Genomic DNA, 17,815 nt, shown 5'->3' with positions numbered 1-17,815 from the left:
GGTGCTTTTTGTTTGTGTGCGAGGGCTCAAAATGTGTCCGCTCACTGATTCCGGTCAGCGGTGTGATTACTGGTTCGCAGTCCTGCAGTGAAGGCTCGATAGATTTACTAAAATCCAAATCAAAAACACCCCGCTTGGCCAAGAGGTTTTAAAGCTGAGGAGGTGCTTATGGTCTAAATTAGGAGTGACTTTGTATAGTGTAAAAAAAAGTGTGTGTGTCTCTGGTTGGGTGTAAATAAGCTTCGGTGTTTTACATTCGGTGCGTAGATGTTTGTAAAGGGGAACTCTGTGGAATTAGTAGTGCGTGTTTATAAAGTCACATATTTTAAGAGAATAAATTACCAGAGGCTGAAATATTCCTGCTTTTAGTCCCTATGAAAGCTTCAGCTCCAAAGACACTGGTAAATGTTAAAGAGATGTCTAATTATCAGAGACATATTGCTCACTTGTGTTTGAGCAGCCTGCAGTTGTACACGGGAATAGATAGACTTTGAAGGGGGCTAAAAGAAGCAATGGAATAAATGCAATCTCAAAACTTTATATGGTCTTTCACGTATTTAGATTTTTTGTAGCAAAGAACGAGCTGGATAAAACTGAAACCCTCCAAAATTACCATCAATTGATAAGAGGTATATCGGTTTTCAATTACCTGGTGCTATCAGCTTGAGGATAACAATACCTAATTTCTTTTGTATTACCTCTCACAACTAGCAAAGAACTGGTGGACTCCACCTTCAAGCACAAATGAAATATATCTTGAAGGCGGAGACACCAAATCCTATTAAACAGCTTGAAGCGACGGTGGGTAAAATAACCACTGGTGACATGAAGTGGGTCAATTGATTGAATAGAATTCAAGTGAAGTATGCCGTCGATTGCCATGTGGCAGGGTTTTAATAAAAATATTAGAGGGTTACCTAGGCAACCAGAAGGTAGAATGTCTCCTGGATACCAACCATCGGCACCAAAGTGATGCGCTTTGTGTATGGAGCCCCTTTGAAAAAAGCAGCTACTCTCAGCTGCTCTGTTATGCTGCTCTATTCCATAGTATGCTGTATTCAATATGTTTTGCCAGTACTCCTTGGATTTACATCTATGTTGTACTGCACTGTGCAGGAAAACCCACGACCCTAAACGAACACAGCAGACACGCAGGTGAAGCTCCTACTCCTAAAGACTGGTAACAAACCAGTTTCGATCCCAGTTTCCCCCCACGATGAAGTTGCTGTAGTAAAGCTGACTGAGTCATTTCTGCAGAATATAACATTTTGAATCATTTTGATTCCCACAGCTCAGCACAGTGTTACTTCAGGCAGGCCAAGAAGCTGAGCTGAGCCTTTTACATGATATCCTTGTACACATCCAGGCAGCAAAACTCATGTAAGGCATGCTATGTATCAATGCTCCTTCTGCAAGCCACATTGCAACCCACCTCCACCCCAAGCAGCTCCTTTTCATGCCACCTCTTACATCTCTGTTGTGTAAGTGGTTCCTGCTGGTGCTTACCATTACCATATCACCAAATATAAGTTAGTGCATGTGGAAATAAGAGTTGTAATTAAAAAGCACACTCTTAAACACTCTGCCGTGTTTCAGAGTGTTCACTCGAACTCGAGGTGCTGGCGTTATTTTATTCACACCGGGTTTTATCCTGCAAAGCTGTCCGACAGCTGCCTGACTCCCGGTCGATGTCGTCCACCTGATAGTCAGCTTAAAACTGTAGAAACCATCCAGTTTCAGTGTAGCTGGGACTGAGTTTTCGTTAAACAGTCTATTTTTGAAGCAGCATCCATTCATTCATTCATGCACCTTTGCAAATTTTGGGGGTTTCTTTTTCTCTCTGTTGATGTGTCTGGGTACAAACTGTTGGCCCGAGCTGTTTTCACAGCTCCTGTACACTTCCTGTTTTCACTGCGGCACACACACATTAACACACACACACACACACACACACACACCAGGTCGACCGGCTGGCCTCTAGAGCCCTCAGGGTGTGTGTGTGTTTGAGTGCGTAAATGTGTGTGTTAGAGCAGGGTTGTTTTCCAAGCTACATTTTGCTGCCACATGGATGTAGAGTGGTTTAGTATGTCTGCCTGGCAGGCCTGCTGACACACACATACACACACACAGTCCAATTCAAAGGGAGTTCCTCAGGCAGCCAGACAAGGCTCCCTTTCACCCTCCGAGATACAGCATCAGATTGGGACGATTGTGTACTTTTTTTGTGCGTTACGACTTCTCTTTCCATTTCTCTGTGTTTTCTTTTTAGAAACTCGCACACATTTTGGCAAATGCTGAAGGTTTTCTTCTGTCAGATTCTCTGCAAGAAAAAAAAGTGTGTGCGTGCGTGTGTGAGAGCATGCGCCAGGGGTGTGGTCTGGGTGACATTTAGCTTAAAAGGTGAGAAGTGTACAGCCCCCGTACCCCCACCCCATCCCTCCCTAACCCCACAACCTCCCCGCCTCTCTCAAATCTGGCCCAACACACACACACACAGGGAGCAAGCATGGAAAGTGGTGATGTAATGACGCCACAGTTCTTCTGCAGGAGAACACGTACATAACTGTGCACACGCACACACAGACACATAGATTTGTAAACGTAGCCGTCGCGTCTGCAATCACCCTGATTGGTTCAAACACACTTTCCCTCCAAACTCCGGCGAGGCGAAGCAGCCGTCACTGTAAACACACACACACAAAAAAACCCCAAACCAAAATTGGTCCCACAACATAACGGCTGATTTTACCATCGAGGTCACAGGCAACAAACTCTGATGTGAGCTGAAAACCATAAAGAGGTTTCTCTTAATGACGGTGGGCATAAAGTTTTTTTTTCTCTTGTTACATAGCAACTGGGGGAAGTACAAGCTGGCTATGTAAGCTGAAAACATCATGAGGAACGCACCTCGGGTTTTATTTAATTTTATTTTTATTTTCCAGCACCGTGCAGTCAGAAGCTGTGAATAACACTGGAATCAAGTCAAAGAGCTCAGGGTGCAATCACACCCCTGCCGCCGCTTTGCTGTTGAACCGCGGCCGACTTTGTGAAGGTTTTCCAGCACGAGCTGAATGAAATTCCTGCAATTACCTGCAATGCCGTACGCCAGTTGGATGCTTTATGAAAAGCAACAAAGCTGACGACATGTAGATTTTATTTTGGATCTGCTATAAGTAGCCTGCTGTGATTAGATAACACAGCTAATACCAGCAAGCATGGCCTCAAAAACATTCACAGTTGATTTTAACAAGTATAAATAACCACTAGCTACTTTTTCTTTTTTTTAGGTATTTAAAATAAATTCAGGTCCTTTATTTGACTTCTCACGGATCATTTTAAGTGGGTTAAATTTGTTTCTCTTGGTTTAAATTAATTCCTGTTTGAACTTTACTGCATATTAGCTCCATGCATTTAGCAAATGGACAACAAATAAAGGTGCGTGTGTGTGTGGCTTCACTTAATTCCGCAAAATGTCTGAAGTGCATTCTAATCTGACTCTTAAGAACAAAATAACAGCGCTTTTGCTGTTGTTCGTTCTTTGCATGTTACACGGAATAAACAGCAGCAGTGGGGCCTGGAACCAAACTGGTTCACAGTGTCATTAATAATTCAAATTTATTACTGTTGCCGTGGCGATGCAAGCAGTTTAAAATATTTCTACACCTTGACAAGCTGTTTGAATCCAAATTATCGATACGAAGGTTTCGTGACTTTTAAGGTTTGGTGGCAGCAGACTGATTGCATTTTTTTACAGACATTTGTCATGTGGATCGATTATTTAAAGGGAACATCTTTTCTAAAAAAAGGGGGTCAATCTTACTGTCAATCTCCTCGTTGCAACAACTTGTACACTGACATTTTCAGCCATTTTCCCTGTTCTAGATTTGAAAGGAAGAAGTGGGTTTCATTCAAAAACAAAACCTTTTCTTGACTTAAAAAAATTAAAAAATTGACGCTTTTTTCCAAACACTTTTTTCCATCGGTCTCACCCGTAAACTCCCCATTCACTTTAAGATAAGAACAAAACCGCCGCCATCGGGTTTAGACAGGCGAACGCAGCTTCAAGCTGGACCCTGAGGTGTGGTTAAAGGAGGGTTAGGATAGGAGGGTTAAAGGTTTTATACAAACAATGGGTAGGGGACAGAGTAAAGGAATAGCCTTGAAAGATTGTCTGTGCGTGACTACAGTCTGGACAGCGTTGCCGCCAGTCTCCGCTTCTCTAGAGTGCTTTTATCAGATTTTTTTCTCAATAAAGGACAGCTACACGCTCACATTTCAACAGAATTTCTCACAAAAACCAGCACAATCACAAAAGATGTCATAAAATCTCAGTTTCTCTTCTTTTCTCTCTCTCGTACACACAGACACTCACTCACACACACTGTCCCGGCAAACCCTGCTAGCACGCCGGCCGTGCTAAAAATACACCCGTCTGTTCTGTTGGGGTTGGCCTGGGGGCGAACCTGGGCCCGGGCTTCTAAATGTCCTCTTTGTAGTGCAGTGGAAATGTCCAACAAATGAGTCTTTTATTAGGGCAAGACAAAAAAACACAGCTAATTATGTTTACTCAGATCAATCCACACACACAGACACACACTGGCTCGCTGGCCAGGGACAGTGAGAGTAAGTGTGTCTGTGTATAAATGTGTACATTTAGAGAGTCTATGAAATACAAATATTGGGGTGATGGTTAGACAGAGCAGAGAAACAGACAGTTGCAGGAAATTCACCAACAAAGCTGGGGTAGATTTTTTACCAGCTGCAGAAAAAATAAGGGAGATGGAAGCTTTACTGTGTAAAGAGATAAAGCAGCTGATATAACAAGAGCAAATATTTCAAATTAACTTCAGGGAGTGAACCCAAACTTGATGTTTTGGGGGATCTATTTAAATATATGAATTACATCTATCTTTTTCAAGGCATTCCCAGAGCGGTTGAAGGTTCCCTTGAATGAAAATGTTTGACTTATTAACTCGGTATAAAGTGCACACGATGCAGTCGACATATGCAGACGCTATACCCCGATTTAGACGTGCTCGTACGAGTGTTGTTTCAGGACATTTCCCACTAAATTACCAGAAAGAAAGAAAGAGTGCATCCTGAAGTGTTTTGTCTAAATTCTTGCTTTGCGTTTATTTTCTGTGATTTAAATGCATTCATGTTTTTAAAAAATCTTTATAGTTTCTAAGTTAATGGTTAAAATGTCGGTTTTTCACATCAAACTCCAGTCACTTTACAGCTTTGTGTGAATTAGCAGGCTCACACTTTAAAATGCTTTAAACATTTTCTTTAATCAAGCTGTGTGCACTAACATTTAACAAGAAAGCCGAGTATGAGCCCCAAAATATTATATTCAAAAATACACAGTGACATTGAGAGAAAAGGTTTTACTTCGGAAAAAAGTAATCGTAGTAAAGCGGTACATTTACCAACGCGAGTCGTTATTATAAATACTTATCAGAAGAAGCTGTTTGGCTTTTGTTTTTAATTCAAAAATGTAATTTAAATATAATAACTTGAATATTAACCTTAAATCTAACAAACTTAAGAAAGCTCAGATTGAACTTGTTGACCTCATCCAGCTTCGGCCTCGCCTCCTTCTTACCGTATTCTGGTTTTACGGTTGCTCAGTTGTTTTGTTTTATTGACGCTTTTAATCACGGCTCCGTTAAACACATCTGGGTGGCGCAAGACCGAGGCGGCTGGTTTCCAACAAAGAGTATGTTTGTGTGGGACGTGAGGCACGTCAGTAATATATAGTCAGAAATTTCAATATCGATATTTCTTAAAAATGAAAGCAAACTGTACATGTTAGGTTTGTCACTGCATCGATCGTGTGACGGACAGATCTACGATTGTTCTTATGGTCTTCGTGCACTCATGAATTACCGTTTTCTATCCTGGTAGCTTTTTTTGTACGCCCAAAATCCCTGTGAAACGCGCATGTGTGTTCACTTTGCTAAAATGGAGCCATTTGAAATGTAGGACATTGCCTCGGTGATGCAGTGCTGGGGAGGGCCGGGTCATGCTTTCTGAGGTGCGTGCGTGTTGCTGTCATTGTGTTGGACTCTGTCGATGGTGTTTCTCGTTAAAATGTGTGATTGTCTTAAGCGTTGCGCTTGCATTTATCTGTGCTGTATCTGACAATTTCTGAGAGGAATGAATATCCATCAGACTTTAACTCTTTATTGTCTTTGCACAGACATATTTGTACACAGGTACAGTGAAACTGCACTACGGTTGCACATCGGTGCTAAAGAGGAAGCAAGCGAAACAAATGTACGAGGAGACACCGAGTTTACTGACTGCTTATTTCCTCTAACTGAAGAAATGACAGGTACCAAGTGCCGGCCTTCACCTCTTCAAGTCTTTGCAGTTTGTTAAAAGGCAACCTTTAAGACGCGAATGGCGACGTGAAGCAATGTAAGGTCGTTCACGGTTAGCTTGATGCGCTAACGTTACTAGAAGTGAGAGAAAGAGAATTTAAAACCCACAAAAGTCACAGGCGAAGAAGCAAAAACTAACTCCATTAGGAAAAACATCCACAAGGTCTCTGTCCGCATGATGCTTGACTGATAGGAAGGGGAGAATATATAGTCTGGAAACACAAACACATACAAAAAAAACACTTTTATCTTAATCAAAGGTTAAAAAATGAAAAGTGAAAATGCTGCGAGAATAGCTGTGGAAGTGCGAGGCAGAGGAAACGAGGTCAAAGGCTGCAAGGGAATTCCTTCTCTCTTTTCAACTGTCAATCATTCAGCTGGAGCCAGAGATACCAAGGAGCCAGTGTGTGTGTGCGGGGGGGTGGGTTGTGCGTTTGAATGGTGCGATAGGTCCTCAACTTGACAATGAACCCCCGTCCCTTTGCGGTCACGCCACCACATCAGAGAGAGTTACCGAGAGGAGGAGGAGAAGAAGAAGGGGTAGGAGTGAGGGGAGTGGGGTGGAAGAAAGAAGAGAAGGAAGGAAACTAAGGTAAAAGGGAAGAAGGAAAGAGAAAGAGGAGAGGAGGAAAGATAAAGAATGAAGGTGGGGGGGGGTGTTAAAGAAGGAGGGAGAAAGTATGAAAGGGCACTGAGCGTGGCGGAGGAGGCGGGGAGATCGGGATGGGTGCTCGCTTCAGAAAGGACGGATTAAGGAAAAAAGGGCTATGGATAGTTCAGCCAAAAAACGAGGAGAATAGAGCGAGAGAGCAGGAGAGAGAGGGAGCGGGTGGGAGAGAGAGGGAGAGGCTTGGCCCCTGACCCGGGGACATTATAGAAAGGGAGATTATGGTTGTTTAAAACTCTCTAAGCGCTAACCCTGGGGACCCGAGCTAATACCCTGACACACAGACGCACCCCAACTACAAGCCAGCACAGACACCGTGTGAAAGTCCACCAATATCCTTCAGCTGATATTCCCTCTTTTTCCTTCTTAATGACCAAAACCAACAAGGACTTGATCCTCCTAGCAGCCGCCATCTGACACGTCCTCTTCCTCCATTGTTGTCCAGAGAGTTAACGCTCATTTTGGCTAATAGAAGCTTTTTAGAGGAGGCATCACGCCACTTTTCTCCTGCAACCTCTGAGCCTGAACTTGACTTCGGATGCTGCGACTGGAACCCAAACAGGGTTTTGTTTGCACTGGTTCTCTCAGCAGTGTTTCTGGAAAGATCTGCTTGACTTGGTCCCATTTACAAGCACCAAATACTCATTATAACACCAAATGTAAATCAATCCGCTGCTGAAAATAGTTCCTAACACATTTAGCATTTGCTACAATGCCATGCTCGTCTGTTTTTTAGGAGCAACTTCCTGATTTCTTCTGTGACGCTTGACAAAGGAAAGCGTTGAGGAAAGCGTTGTGAAAAACGCAGCGAGTGTTGGGCTCTTTGGTAGGAGTTGTGCAGCCAGTTTGTTGACAATGAGAAAATAAGAGAATGAAAAAACCATCCTGATCTTTTAAAAACTTGAGCTCTCTGTAACACACACACATGCACACTCATTGAGAAAGGGAGATTAACACTGGCCTCTATACTCGGCCCAGGACAAGAGTGTTGAAGGAGGGAGCAGTGTGTTCTCGGGGTGAAAGAAGGGGCAAGGGAGCCTGCTGCCAGTACCTCCTGCTAATCTGTACAAGAGGAGGGAGGACGAGGGCAGGGATGGATGGATGGATGGATGTAAAAGTGAGGGGGAGAAAGGAAGAAGAAAAGTAGTAATGAGAAAGGTCATTATTGATTGACTGGGGAAAACAAGAAAATGGCGAGACGGGGGCTCGAGGAGACAGCGGGGAAAGAGTGGGGAATGCGAGGCAAAGGGGGTTTTTGAAAAACTGAAATCCAGAAAGTTAGAAATGCCTCCGAAATTTGAAGAAGAAGATAAAAAACAGAAGGGTGCAGGGAAGCAGCACTACGGGACTGAAATATTGGGGGTAAAAATTATATCACGCGATATCATTAAACACACTTAAAATGTAAAATCGACTATATTTACACACGACGGTGACAGGAGCTTTTTTTCATTGTTAAATTTAAGAAATTTGAAAAAAACGGGAGGAAAAAAACACAACAAAAAAAAGAAAAACACAGAGAGGAGCTTGAACAAAGTTTAGCGGGGTGTGAGAAGAAGAAGCGTCCTCGGCGGTTCAAGGGTCCTGCCTTGAATGTTAACACTTTTACCCCCTGTGCCCGCTCAGTGAACTATGTATCTCTCACCCAGTGAACATGCACTTGCCAGCTCCCTGCCACGCCACACAAGAAAGACAGAGAGAAAGAGTGGGTTTATGATCTGTGTGCTCTCACACACTGCTGTGCATGTGTGGCCAATTAATTGTGTCTTTGCATGTGTGCTACATCATCGTACTCTATATGTGCGCCTGCTGCATGTTATATGACTTTATGCTCACACAGACCAACACACAGCAAATGGAAAGACTCTGAGTGTGTGTGTATGTGTGTGTGTGTGTGTGTGTGTGTGTGTGTGCCTCAGGACTGTGTAACCACAGCTATGCAGCACACAGCGGGCTGGACCGCAGTAATGGAACCTACTATAGATGAAGCCACCAGTCCTCACAATCCCCCCTCTGTCTGAGCTGCTTAAAGGAGCAATCCGGCTAAAAAACAAAAGGCCTCACATGCGCTACGAGGCAGAGGAGCTTCGAGGTGGTCGTCTGCCATCGGCATGAGAGAATCTTGTGTCGTATACGACTGAATTTTGAGTTTTATGATGACAATTTGTCGATATCGCGAATTGCAAGCTCTTGATTTTGCAGAGCGAATCTGTGAAGCTCTGTTAAAACTTCTACAATTGTTCCCACTTTTAAAAAAGTTTAGGAAACATTGTTTTTTAACAACAATCTTTTTTTAAGTTTTATTGCATTAGATTTTTTTTAAAAATCCAGTGTTTTTTTCTTGCATGTTGTCCATCCTCACTTCCAGCTCCTCACATGCTGACATTCGGTCAGGAGCCAGAAGCTTCACGTATTGCTCCAGCAGACAACATGACACGTCCCCCCACATGCCTGGCACAGCCGTGAATAGATGGCATGGTTGCTGGTACAGGACACTGTGAAATGACCACCGTGCCGATTAGGCAAATGAAGAATGGTGCTGGTGTTAGGGAAAAGGTCAGTGTTTGGGTTTAGATGCCTCTTTTCTCAGCATTGAACAAAACTTGCGTATCTCCTCTTCAATAAGCCTTAAGCAACAAAAGGAGCCGTATTTATATAGTGCTTTTCTGCTCTGTTTGGGATTGGGTGCAGCACAGGAGGTAAAACCAGGTCACCTGCTTATTGGAAGGTTGGCGGTTCGATCCATGTCTAGATATGCTGAAGTACCCTTGGGCAAGGTAACAGGTTGCTCTAGGAAAAAATGAAAAAAGTGCGTGTACGAACTGGTGAATGAGGCATGTTGTATAAAGGGCTTTGAGTGCTCAGGTGGAACAGAAAAGCACTGCATATGAACCAGTCATTTTACCAAAGCGCTTTCTTACTACAGCCTTCATTCATCCTTTCACACTCACATTCTGATGGATGCATCAGTGGAAACTCAGGGTTCAGTATCTTGCCCAGTGATGCTTCGTCATGCTGAAGTGTTTCCTCCACATCCTACTTCAGACTTCTGTATTTACTTATTTGTCCTCACCGGGCCAAAGGGTATGCTTGCAAACATCTACGCACACTGAAAAATGCTGCACAGCAGGCTGCAGTGAGACAATATGGGCCTGACCGAGCATCGGCGTCATCCATGTAGCCTCTTAAGCGCTTATCCAGGTGAGGATTGCCAGACTTAGCATCCTTAGACTTGGCAAAGCGAGATCCAGCCCAGACAAGTCGCCAGTCCGTCGCAGCGGACCCACCATCGAAGAAGACAACAGTGCAGGTGCAAAAGAAGAAGGAGCAAGCTGTAAAAGGAGGGAGGCTGTCGTCACTGTGAGCCGCGAGAGAGTGTTTGGGCTGCAGGATTGTTATTACTCTGGCCACCATCATTTACACTTCATCACCGCCAAACAGACAGAAGAAAGCAGGCAGCGGGTACATCATTAGTGTGTGTGTGTGTGTGTGTGTGTGTGTGTGTGTGTGTGTGTGAGTTGATGTAGCTCCATCTGAGCTGCTGGTTGCTACTTTTGACCAATTATATAAGCCAAAAATGACGACACAAAACATTTGGACCTTCTACTCTGTGTGTGTGAGTGTGTGAGCCTCATGTTCATTTCTTCTCATCTGACCCAGATTCAGTCCAGCGAGTCTGCTCCACGAACATGTTTGTGTGGTTTGTTTGTATCTGTGTGAGAAAGTTATGAGGCTCTGACCCAAAGAAACTGCATGAAAAACAGAAGAAATGTTTACCTGGTTACCTAGCAACAGTAGATTTGTTGTGTCAAAGGAGGATAAAAATGTATTTAAAAAACTTCATTGGTTTGACTCATCTGTGTTTCCGATGGTTTTGAATTCACTTCTTAGCTACCGAAACATATTCCTGGGATCCTTGTGGTGTGGTGACCCCTAGTGGTCGCGGAAGGTAACTGTTAACGAACTTCAACCAAGTAGAAACTCAGCGACAGGCGTACGATATTTCAGAAAAACTTCAAAAGAAGTTTAAAGATCAAATCGGATCATTTGCGTCCAGCTTAAATCGTGATTCAAACAAAGTGTCCAGATCATCTAACGTGAGACAAAAACAACTTGGAAAAAAATGATGCGCGACAAGTCTACGGCTGTACAACTTCACTCAAAAATAAAAGTTTGTTATAAATTATATGTTTAAAGGTAACTCAGAATCAACATGCACTTGTGGTTTTTGTACCATATTTTCTCTTCATATGTGTGTGCAGGAAAACATTTATGTCTATGTGCAAAAAGGTGTGTACATTATTTCTGTGCGCCTGTATGTGTGTTTGTGTGTGTGCGAAGGCTCAGTAGCGCTCCTGCTTGGCACCGTAGCTCCAGAAAGCTCAGGCTCCTAATGAGAGCAGACAGGGCTCTGGCAGAGTGACCACAGAACTATTTCTAACTGCAGATTGCTTTAAAATGGATCCGTCACAGAAATGTGCTGCTGCATGTGTGCAGGGTAAAAATATACCGTGTGTATATGTGTGTATGCGCATAACTTCACTGTTTTGACGCTCTCGCAGTGAGAAAAAAAAATTCAGCAGCAGACAGACAGATTTACCAAATGGTGACTATGTGTGTAGCTAAAGTGTGAGGAGTGGGCAGCGGCCGACGACAGCGCTAACACAGAACGCTCAGAACCTCCAAATGCTGCTTCTGCTCTGCATGAGTTGGTTCTCACGATCCCAAGTGATCCAAAAAAAAATTGAGTCTTTAAAAAGAAACCAAACATTCAAACAGGGAGCTAGTTCTGGATGATGACGCTGCATGTAACTCAACTCTCATTGGTAGAAAGAAGATGACCACAGAAAGTAGGGTTGATCACTAAGAGGAAGAAGAGCAACAACAACAAAAAAACTACATCGCAGTAATACAGTCCCCCCAAAATTTTCTGAGTAGCACCAATTCAACCTCCGCAAGCCAGCTTTATGTCTGATGGCCAGCAGGGGGCGAAGTCAGCTTTTAATTAAACCTATAGGAAAACAGCGCTGGTGCGTCTTCAGGCAGTGACCTCGCGAAGCGCTTTCCTGGCGAGTTTATGACCTCATTGTTCGGTTTCAATTTGTCTTCAGTGCAGCCTTTGTTGTGTCGGTTATGTTCCCATTTAGAGAAAAATATGCCTGGGGGCGTGGCTTCCTTAGCGCATGGGTGTGGTGTAGTCTCCTGTGGCTCGGAGACTGGCAAAGTGCTCAACCTGAGGCTTCCAGACAGGATTTCGCCAGCCAGCAAGTGATGTCACAGACATCCATCTTCTATCTACAGTCTTTGGACTGGACACGGGACACACACAGAGTGTTTCTTTTTCTTCTGACACTTATAATCAAAAAGATGTCTGTAATGGCTCCTGGTACACTGGCTGCTACTGTAAACACAGGGCAAGTATTACCGATGTGCCGATACTACTACTTGATGAAGGCAGCTCACGTAGAGGAGAGCAACGAGTCATGATTTATGAGATGAATACTCAAAAGTGTGTAAATTTCGAACACTTGTTAGCAACCAATAAATCACCCTGATTCTTACTCTCCACGATAATTAGTTAACAACAAAACACAACTTTCAGCGTTTGGTGTTTCTTGAATGTAAATGTGCCTGCCTATGAAGCACTTTGGCTCGACTTCTGTTCTTTAAATGTGCTATAAGCTATAAATGAAACGGGCATGACAGTCAACACAAGAATGATCCTAGACCAATACCAGCATACGATTGATATTAGGACCGACCCGCCCACCTCTTCTGACTGCGCTGTGTTCTGAAACTTCACTTTAAGGTTATAAATCAGGTCTGAGCTCTGCTTGTGGGGACGCGGGGTCCTCATAAGTACAGACAGCCTCTTATTCCTCCTTCTGACTGACATGCCTCCCCCCTCCCCTCACCATAAACTTGGCCGTGGTTCCCGCTTGCATTCCGGGAACGCGTCTCGCTCGGTGTCAGATGTAACGCAGAGGAGCACCGCGAGTTCAAGCCCCGCACGCGGCCAACGTGCCTCCGCTCGTCGAGCCTGGCTTCACTTTCCCTCCTGTCTCTCTTCTTCTCTCTGTTTTATTAGCTGTCCCCTCAGCTGGCGCTCTCCCGGGAGTCCTCAGTAGCGGCACTCACGTGCACCCTGATCTCCTATCACTCACTCACTGGTCCAAGTGTCTCGTTTTTAGCCTCAAACATTAAGATTATCTACAAATTGTATTGATAAGGGTGGATGCTGGGGGGGGGTTAGACAGTGACGCATCTCACCGATTAATCGAACCTTCGGTAAGCTGGATCAATACTGCGCATGGTGCAGGAGTTTCCTTTTTTTTCTGCAGGAATCTCTGACCAATCTACTGAACACGCAGCGTGTTGGGAACCTTTCTGAATGCGACCAAAAGAAGAAGAGAAGGAGGAGGAGGAGAGCGTGTCCGGAGACTGCACTTTACCCTCGATTTAACCCTTTTACACAGAACTTCTCTTTTCTCGTTCCTTCACCGAACAATCAGCACAAAACAGAATCTCTTTGTGGACACGAGTGTCCTCCTTCTCCGTCAGAGACATGAGTCCTCACGGCTCAGCCGGGACTCACCACCGTATCAGATGTGATCAATAGACTGTGACGTCGCGCCGCGGCTGGCTGAGCCGATGCGCTCCTGTGTGAGATAATGAGGGGAAAGAAGAGTCTGTGCGGAGCCACCGCTGGAGTGCGGGGAGAGATATTACAGGGCTGTAAACTAATAAAAGATGAAGCGAAACTCTTTGATTCTCCTCTGTGTGTGTGTGTGTTCACTGTGCATCCCATTCGCGCAGGATGGAGATGAAGCAGCAGCTCAGTTTTGGGGGGGGGGGTTTTAGAATCTCGATGTTTAGGAGTTTCTGAGTTAATGTAACATTGTGCATTATGGGATATGGAGTCCAATTAACTAAAGCTATAAAAGAACGAGTGTGAGGCTTTAAAAACAAAAAAAGTTGCGCTCTGGTGTTTTTTTAAATGAGTTTTCTCCTTTTTGCAAACAACAAAAATGTGGCTGGTAAAAAAAGGCGCAGATGTTTGCACAAAATACTAAAGATGTCAATAAAAGAGCGCAAAACGATCTTTGGGGAAGAATAAATAAATAGATGAGACAGATATCACCTTACAGACACGGAGACCGGCGCTGACCCAGATTCTGTCTCCCTCCACCAAACTCATCCCCTCTCCCTCACTCCCTCGCTCCCTGCCCAGAGTGCGCTCTTACCTGCAGGAGCCAGTGGCAGGTCTCGCCGATGAAGGGGAAGCCCATGGATCCTTTCGGCATGGGCAGCTTGCAGTTTTTATCCCGCGTGGCCGTCCACCGGAGCTGCCACAGTTGCTGGGACACGGCGAGGAGCAGGGCCATGGACACAAGGCAAGCGGCCAGAGTGGCCAGAGCGGAGACGATGTCGAAAGTGTCGAACAGCATGATGATGGAGAGCCCGGTGATCTCTGCAGAACTGGGGTCGACTTTCAAAAACTTTGGACAAAGATGCGCTGAAACTTTGTTTTTGTGGCCCAAGAAGGGGGTAAAGTAAATCTTCGTCAAACTTTAAAAGTTCTTTTTTGCGTAAAATAGCGCAGCGCTCTTTTTACGCGCACTGGAGGTGTCAGGAGGCAGCGGCTGCTCTGCTGTGAGAATGAATGAAGTGTGTAAAGTTCCTTTCTGATTTCGTGGGTCTGTGTTTTAAAACAGTCACAAAGTGGCGTCTCTGTGCCTCAGAGGTGCAAATCAGGCTCGGCTGAACTGGGCAGAGACGCTACAGGTGAGCTCCCCGCGTCTTCAGGATCACGCCTCAGCTTATGAAGTGTGTGGGGGGAAAAGTGAACAATTAAAACTCGCTTTGTTTTAATGATTGAAACATTTAGGACACGGATTTCTCTTGGCTGGGGTCTGTCCTGATGTTTGAAATATCATTTTTAGTCTCGTTTGTGAATTACTGACTAAAAAGAAAAAGAAAAAAGGGAGTTGGAAAAAATTGCTGAAGAAAGAAAAAGAAAAAATGATCTCTAAGGTGACACGTTTATTTCAAACGCCGGGACTCCCGGGGACACGTGGAAAAAGTGAAGCCGAGCCCTGGAACTGACGAGGGCTTTTTACTTTTTAAAACTTCTCGAGGGATGGAAAGAGTTGGTTTAAGGTGAGAGAGGAAAAAAATAAACGAAAACTCTTCCAGGAATCGCGTCTCCTTCAAATATTTTTAAAGAGAAAATCAAAAACCTTCTTTGCATTAAAAAGTCACGTCTCTGTGGCGCAAACACGACGAGTAGATCCGTGAGCGTACAGGGATGAGTGGGTGCGCAGGAGATGCTCAGGAGCTGCCGTCCTCCTTCTCCTTCTCTTACTTTCTGACGTCCACTCTCCTCTCTGTGTACCTTTCTGTTTCTCAGAGCGCTCTCTCTCCTCTCTCTCTCTCGCTCTCTGGCTGCCTATACAAGTCACCCTCAGTGTGTGTATTGTGCATGCGTGCGCAAGGAGTGTGTGTGCGTCAAGCCAGAGGCACCAATGAGTGTTTATATAGCGTGGAGGCAACTGGAAGGCGAATAGGCGGCCAAGGGCTCCCGTCGCCCCCCTCCAACCCAACTCTACCTCACTCCAGTGTCGGCAGAGAGACTCCCCTGCTCCCTCCCTCCGCTCGGCTCCACCTCTTTCAGGGGCACCCCCTCTCCATCCTCCCTCCCACTCTCTCTCTCCCCTCTCAGGAGAAGGGGTGGTGTAAAGTGAGCGGCAAGCGGCGCAAGAGGAGAAGAGGCTCGGAGCGTGCTGGAGCTGGCGCGGTGCCAACGGGAGGAAAAGAGAGAGAGGGGGGAACAAGGCTCGCAGTTCTGACTTGTGCCTCCGTGCAGGACGTGCGCACTCGAGTACGAGTCACCTGCATCAGGACTGATGAGACCTCTTTGTCTTTTTACAGAAGCGACAGCGTCCAAACTGTTAACAGATCCTGTCGCGTTTGTTTGAAAACGTGATTCTCAGCTGCGTGTTTACTCTGAGATGCGTCTTTACGCGCAGGCTGTCTGGAGCGAGCTTCTTGTTTCTTTCTGTTGCGCATGTCAAAACTTGAATCACTGAGCTCTCAGGTGTTTTAGTGTCAAACAGAACTGATGTAAACAGCGTGGAGCTGATTTATGCTGACTTTATTTACAGAACATCCCTTTGTTCATCCCATCTTTTACGCACATCCCGCGCGCTTCATCAGAGTGACAGATGAGGTTCTGTCTGTTTCTTTCCTGATATATTTTTTAATTAAACTCGTTTCCTCACTTTCTCCGATTTCTCTTTGTGTTTGTAAAGAAATGAGTTCAAGTTTAGGACTGGGAATACTGGGAATGTTCGCTCTCCAACTAAACCCGCTTCTGCTCATCCTCCTCGCTTCTCTCTCGGTGTTGTGTCCGTTCCTTGCCTCATCTGAGAGTTAAAGTTGCTGCGCATCTTCCCAACACGCACCTCATCTCGTCTCATGTCTCCCGCGTAACAATGATTTAATCCCGCTCACTCAGCTGACCTTTTAAAATTGAGCGCCGGGTGGTTTTCTCTTTCTTGAGCCCCCAGAATACAATCTCATCAATGACACGGAGGAGCGCGGGGGTTGGGGGGCGGGGTGGGTTGCGGGAGCTGCTTCATTCCAAAGAAAATGACTGGCTTCAATTAGGTCCACAGACATTACCTGTTACGTAACACGGAGGCAGAGTGGAGACGCTGACCCGCAGCACGGATGCAAAAGGTCATTCGTACAGTGAGGGAGCGCGTTTTGCTCTGCGGTCTCATTGTTTCAGCTCATTTATCAAACCACATTTAAACTCTCTGTTTTCTGTCTTTGCATCTTTAACCACACTTGTGTCTTTTTTCACGAATCCTCCTTTCTCTTCACTCTTTCCCCTCTTTTCTCCATCTCCGAAACCTGTACTCCAGACCGAGACTCACAGAGCCAATTTCTCATTTCTCCTTTCTTTCATCGGGTCTTTCCCCTCTCGCTCTCAGACAGTGGCTCAATGCTGCCGCCTAGCGGAGGAGAATCACATGACCCGCAATTCAGACATGCGGGAGGAAAGGGGTGAAGAGAAAAGGGTGAAGAGCAAATGATAGATAAGAAAAAACTGTGTCGAGTTTTTCCTTTCATCGTGAGAGCTTCAAAAGTTTAGTTCTGCATCATTACACGCTTGAAACTCACTGCTCAGCACACACACGCACGCACACATGCACTGATATCTTATAAAACATCTGCTGACAACAGGAAACTTCAAACATGTGTTAGAGGTCAAAATGAGTCAATCATTTCTTGAAATCCCAATAAAATGCTTACATTCAGGATCTCAGTATTAGTTTGAACTCATATGTGGGGAAGCAGCAGCTTTATGTCATAAACCCAAAGTCACCACAGTGCTGAATCATTTCACACACAGATCTGATCCAATAAACCCCAGCAAGACAACAATAAAAACAAAAATAAAAGCAGATTTTTGGATTTTATTCTGTTCTTTGCTTCTTCATTTTATTGTGGCGTCTGGCTTCAATGTACAGTTTGGAGAGTTTAAATGCAAACCAATCAATCAATCTCAGCAGGTTTGCTGATTTGTTATTTCAAATCTCTTGATTACATTGAATAACATTCCCGAGAAGACTCCATTTGTCCAGTTTGTGTGTTTCTGTGACTGCAGGTATTCAAAGTTTCAGTTTCTGTGAGCAGTTTAATCAGTTTCCCCAATCAGCCAATCACATGGCAGAAAAGCATTTAGGCACAAACC

The 17,815-nt window shown here is 44.7% G+C and overlaps 1 protein-coding gene across 1 annotated transcript in view; it reads right to left on the bottom strand.

The window, feature by feature from the left end:
* cyp26b1 (cytochrome P450, family 26, subfamily b, polypeptide 1) overlaps positions 1-14,501 on the bottom strand; it is a 33,737-nt gene extending 19,236 nt beyond the window's left edge. Inside the window, 1 exon segment of the mRNA NM_001282895.1 lies at positions 14,298-14,501. Coding sequence (NP_001269824.1) covers positions 14,298-14,501 — 204 coding nt within the window.
* Between the last annotated feature and the right edge of the window lie 3,314 nt (positions 14,502-17,815).

Source organism: Oreochromis niloticus, linkage group LG3, assembly GCF_001858045.2.
Source record: "Oreochromis niloticus isolate F11D_XX linkage group LG3, O_niloticus_UMD_NMBU, whole genome shotgun sequence".
In the NCBI taxonomy this organism is placed as follows: Eukaryota; Metazoa; Chordata; class Actinopteri; order Cichliformes; family Cichlidae; genus Oreochromis; species Oreochromis niloticus.
Note: the sequence above shows the minus strand (reverse complement) of the source record. Positions and strands in the feature narration are given on the sequence as shown.